Source organism: Staurois parvus, unplaced genomic scaffold, assembly GCF_062004578.1.
Source record: "Staurois parvus isolate SC_StPar_1 unplaced genomic scaffold, SC_StPar_1.0 ptg000873l, whole genome shotgun sequence".
In the NCBI taxonomy this organism is placed as follows: Eukaryota; Metazoa; Chordata; class Amphibia; order Anura; family Ranidae; genus Staurois; species Staurois parvus.
The window spans coordinates 262627-268557 of record NW_028318669.1 but is presented as its reverse complement, the minus strand read 5'-3'; the positions used below and the strand labels follow the sequence as shown (position 1 = coordinate 268557).

At 45.4% G+C, this 5931-nt stretch overlaps 1 protein-coding gene across 1 annotated transcript; it reads left to right on the top strand.

The window, feature by feature from the left end:
* The first annotated feature begins 520 nt into the window (after window positions 1-520).
* LOC149443187 (E3 ubiquitin/ISG15 ligase TRIM25-like) lies at window positions 521-5448 on the top strand. The gene has a single exon (XM_089655795.1). It carries the CDS (start codon window positions 521-523, stop codon window positions 2252-2254), a length of 1734 nt encoding a protein of 577 aa, XP_089511921.1. The 3' UTR covers window positions 2255-5448.
* Window positions 5449-5931: the final 483 nt, after the last annotated feature.

Genomic DNA, 5931 nt, shown 5'->3' with positions numbered 1-5931 from the left:
TACATTGTACAGATGTGCAACTTTGCAGGGAGTTTATGGGGACCCCCCAGGAATGATAATTACATTTTTCATTTTTTTGTTTTTTTACTTTAAGCAATGAAAAATGATGGCCCCTTTAAAAATGGTACTTTTTTTTCCCCCAGTGATTCCTGTCCCTCAGGGCCGTCCCCGAGTCCCCATACCACGTCTGGGGCCAATAACTGGCATAAAAGCCTTCAGAATGGACACTTTCCATTTACAAGTTCCAGTCCCATAGACTTGCACTGAGTTCGAAGTTTGCGGTTGAACTTTCGTCAAGTTGGAATGTTGGACCGCGAACCGAACAGGGGGGTGTTGGACCCGTCACTACTTATTACATGTCTGTGTCCTTCTGTAGAAGAATTCTAGCTACGTGTCTCAGTCCCAGCCTCTCCCTGTGTAGGAATGTACACCTCGCCCCGTGTAGGAGGGTACAGAACGGGTCACACTGGATACGGAGTGTCAGAGACTTTCCCCTTCATTCTGTCTTCTGCTCTCAGCGATGGCGTCTTCTGATCTGAGGAAGGAGCTGGAATGTTCCGTCTGTCTGGACATTTATACAGATCCTGTAACCCTGAGATGTGGACACAACTTCTGCCGGGACTGTATTGGCCGTGTGTTGGATACACAGGAGGGGTCTGGATGTTATTCCTGTCCTGAATGCAGAGAAGAGTTCCAGGAGCGTCCTGTCCTTCAGAAGAATCTGAAGCTACGTAACATAGTGGAGAACTTCCAGTCTACCCATCCAGAGCAGGAGGAGTCCGGGGTCTTCTGTACTCACTGTATTCACACTCCTGTACCGGCTGTGAAATCCTGTCTGCTGTGTGAAGCTTCTCTGTGTGACAACCACCTGAGAGTCCACAGCAAGTCACCAGAACACGTCCTATGTGACCCCACCACTTCCCTGAAGACCAGGAAATGCTCCATCCATAAGGAACTACTAAAGTATTACTGCACTGAGGACTCCACCTGTATCTGTGTGTCCTGCAGTTTGGCCGGAGAACATCGGGGACACCAGGTGGAGACTCTGGAGGAGGCCTCTGAGATGAAGAAGAAGAAACTGAGGAATGTTCTGCAGAAACTGATGACAGAGAAAGAGGAGATGGAGAAAAGAGTCCAGAGTCTGCAGGAACGCAGGAGGAAAGTACAAGGAAAAGCAGATGATGAAACCAAGAGAGTCACTGCCCTGTTCAGAGACCTCAGGAGACGTCTGGAAGACCTGGAGAAGAGAGTCCTGAGGGACATCTCTGGGTGGGCAGAGCGGGTCTCCTGTCCCATGTTGGATTATATTCGGGATCTGGAAATAAAGAAGGAGGAGCTGTCCAGGAAGATGAGGGACATTGAGAAGCTGTGTAACATGACGGATCTACTGACTGTCCTACAGAAATCAGACACAGGTGACTTGTGTGATACTGAGGATGGAGATGATGAGGACAGAGAGAGACATGAGAAGCTCCTCCATGATGGAGGGGATGGGGATGTGGGGGGGATCTCACACACATTACACACGGGTTTATCTGATATCATGTCTGGGGTCAATGTACAGAGATGTACAGGCACACATGTCTCTCCACATTCTTCTACAAAGGGCAAAGGTCCCATCAATGGTCCACCATCCAGGCCAGACCCCCAACACTCCCCCACTGGAGGACCAAATATTGGGGCTGTACAGCAAAGATGGGGGGTGTCGGGGGTTACAGACATATTACTGGATGTGAGGACAGCTGGTAATCGTCTACATATATCAGATGATGGGAAAACTGCATCCTTCTCATCATCACATCAGAATCGGCAAGAAACATCAGAGAGGTTCCAGGGTTATCCTCAGGTGATGAGCAGTCAGAGCTTCTCCTCCGGGAGACATTACTGGGAAGTGGATGTCGGGAGGTCCCAGTCCTGGATAGTTGGGATGTGTTACCCCAATATAGACAGGAGAGGAGATCAGTCAGTGATTGGATATAATAAGAAGTCCTGGGGGTTGGAGAGGTCAGGGTGGTTGGAGGGTAATCAGTACTCAGTGAAACATGACAATAATAATACCCCATTCCCCGGCGGTGTCTCCAGTACCAGAGTCAGGATAGATCTGGATTATGAGGCCGGGCGGATCGCCTTCTATGATCTGTGTGACCCGATCCGACACCTCCACACCTTCACCACCACCTTCACTCAGCCCCTCCATGCCGGGGTATGGGTAGGGGGAGGTTGTATAAAGATATGTGGGAGGAGCCAGAAGTGAGAGATCCACCCAGAGACATTGTAAGGGGATTTTGGCAGTTGAAAAATGACAGTTATCTGTGACAGTTGAAAAATGAGTTATTTTTGACAGCAGAAACATAACATGTTTTTTTGAAAATGACATAAAAAAGTTAATTTTTGACAATGGAAAAAATGAAAGTTTGAAAAATGAGATTATTTTTTCAATTGAGAAATGAAAGTTATTTTTAACAGTTGAAAAAAATCACAAATCACAGTGGTAAAAAAAATTACAGTTTATTTTTGACAGTTGCAACAAATAACAGTTGATAAATGATGGTTTTTATGACAATTAAAAGATGACAGGTTTTATTGGCAGTTTAAAAATGACAGTTATTTTTATAAAGTTTAAAAATGACAGTTTTTTTGACAGTGGCTATAAATACAGTTGATTTATGACAGTGGCAAAAAAAAAATACAGTTGATTTATGACAGTGGCAAAAAATTGACATTTGAAAAATGAAGGGGTTTTCACAGTTGAAAAATGCCATTTTTTTGTCTGTTGAATATGGCACTTATTTTTTTCATTTGAAAAATGACAGTTTTTTTTACAGTGGCAAAAAATGATACTGTCATTTTTCAACTGACAAAAATACTGTCATTTTTCAACTGATAAACCCCCCCCCCCTCTTTTTTTAAATGTGATTTTTTTTTTCACTGTCAAAAATGATCTGCATTTTATTGCCCCTGTAAAATAAACTGTCATTTTTCAAGTATCAAATATCCAGTAACTGTGTGCTGGGGAACATTGAGCCGAGGAGCTCTACAATCGTCCTATTATCTGCTCCCTATACATTCTTCTATTGATGGTATCCACCAATGACAGGGTCACCCCACAACAGCTGCTGGGACAGGAATATTGATCTGTGACATCTATACTGACGTTTTCACACAGATGAATGCCCAGATTTGGTGCTATTAACCATCAGCCGCCCGGCCAATGGCCGAATGGTGGCCGGCAAAACCCCTTAGCGTTCCGGGTGGATACTATATGGCGTCCTCCCGCACATGTGCAGATTGCACGCCTGCAGAGCCACACAGCGGCGCAATCTGTCACCGGCCATGTACCTCGGACACGTCCGATGACAGATCTGAGTACCGGCCCCCGTTGCCGGCACCATGTGACCTGCTGTGACCAATCACAGCAGGTCACATGACAGTTGTATACAATGGATGGCTTCATTCATGCCATCCATTGTATACTACTGCCTAGCTGTGAATGGTCACAGCAGGTCACATGCACATGTCATGTGATTAGCTGTGGCCAAATCACAGCTAAGCACAAAAAAAACCCTGAATGAATCGATGTCATTGAGGTAAATGCTTGTTTATATAAAGTAATTATTTGCTACAAGCAAATTGTGTAAAAAAAAAAATACTGATCACTTCCCCAAAGTAGTACAATGTTACTATGGTTACATTGTACTACTTTGGTCATAGTGAGATATGAAAAAAAATCTTAAAAAAAAGAAAAAAGTAATAAAAAAATAAAAATTAAAAAAATTAAAAAAAAGTTATGTATTTTTTTTTCATCCTGTCACCAGTCAGTGTCCCTGATCACCGCCATGCCAGTTATATGATGACGCTGTACTGCACTGGTGACAGGATGTAAAAAAAATTGTGAAAATAATCTTTTAAATTTTTTCATTTTCCGAAAAATTATGACAAAAAAAATACAACTTCAAAAGACTCCCCATTCCTCTTATGAAGTACGTCTGACTGTCTACTCTGCAAAACGGGGTCATTTGGGGGATATCTGTACTGTCCTGACATTTGGGGGATATCTGTACCGTCCTGACATTTGGGGGATATCTGTACTGTCCTGACATTTGGGGGATATCTGCACCGTCCTGACATTTGGGGGATATCTGTACCGTCCTGACATTTGGGGGATATCTGTACCGTCCTGACATTTGGGGGATATCTGTACTGTCCTGACATTTGGGGATATCTGTACCGTCCTGACATTTGGGGGATATCTGTCCTGTCCTGACATTTGGGGGGATATCTGTACCGTCCTGACATTTGGGGGATATCTGTACCGTCCTGACATTTGGGGGATATCTGTCCTGTCCTGACATTTGGGGGATATCTGTACCGTCCTGACATTTGGGGGATATCTGTACCGTCCTGACATTAGGGGGATATTTGTACTGTCCTGACATTTGGGGGATATCTTTACTGTCCTGACATTTGGGGGATATCTGTCCTGTCCTGACATTTGGGGGATATCTGTACTGTCCTGACATTTGGGGGATATCTGTCCTGTCCTGACATTTGGGGGATATCTGTCCTGTCCTGACATTTGGGGGATATCTGTCCTGTCCTGACATTAGGGGGATATTTGTACCGTCCTGACATTTGGGGGATATTTGTACCGTCCTGACATTTGGGGGGATATCTGTACCGTCCTGACATTTGGGGGATATCTGTACCGTCCTGACATTTGGGGGCTATCTGTACCGTCCTGACATTTGGGGGCTATCTGTACCGTCCTGACATTTGGGGGATATCTGTACTGTCCTGACATTTGGGGGATATCTGTACCGTCCTGACATTTGGGGGATATCTGTACCATCCTGACATTTGGGGGATATCTGTACTGTTCTGACATTTGGGGGATATCTGTACTATTCTGACATTTGGGGGGGATATCTGTACCGTCCTGACATTTGGGGGAGATCTGTACCATCCTGACATTTGGGGGATATCTGTACTATTCTGACATTTGGGGGGGATATCTGTACCGTCCTGACATTTGGGGGAGATCTGTACCGTCCTGACATTTGGGGGATATCTGTACTATTCTGACATTTGGGGGATATCTGTACTGTCCTGACATTTGGGGGATATCTGTACTATTCTGACATTCTTGAACCTCAAGAAATTAGATTGGCTGTCAGTACTTCAGGATTGATCAATATTCAGATCTATACCATAGTTTGTGAACTCTATAACTTTCCTACAGATAAATAATACATCCTAATTTGGGTTATTTCCCCCAAAGACATGTAGCAGAATACATCTCGGCCTAAATTTATGAAGAACGATTATTGATTTGCAAATTTTTATAACAGAAACAAAGAAAAACGTGTTTTTTTCAAAATTTTTGGTCTTTTTTTGTTAATTTAGCAAAAAATAAAAATCCCAGCGGTGATTAAATACCACCAAAAGAAAGCTCTAGTTGTGTGAAGAAAATGATAAAATTTTAGTTTGGGTACAATGTTGTATGACCGCGCAATTGTCATTCAAAGTGTGAGAGCGCTGAAACCTGAAAACTGGCCTGGGGGGGGAAGGGGTAAAAGTGCCTGGTATGGAAGGGGGGGAGGGGAGTGCCCGGTATGGAAGGGGGGGGGAGTGCCCAGTATGGAAGGGGGGGGGAGTGCCCGGTATGGAAGGGGGGGGGGTGCCCGGTATGGAAGGGGAGGGGGGAGTGCTGGTATGGAAGGGGGGGGAGTGCCCGGTATGGAAGGGGGGGGGAGTGCCCGGTATGGAAGGGGGGGGGAGTGCCCAGTATGGAAGGGGGGGGGAGTGCCCGGTATGGAAGGGGGGGGGGTGCCCGGTATGGAAGGGGAGGGGGGAGTGCTGGTATGGAAGGGGGGGGGAGTGCCCGGTATGGAAGGGGGGGGGGGTGCCCGGTATGGAAGGGGGGGGAGGGGG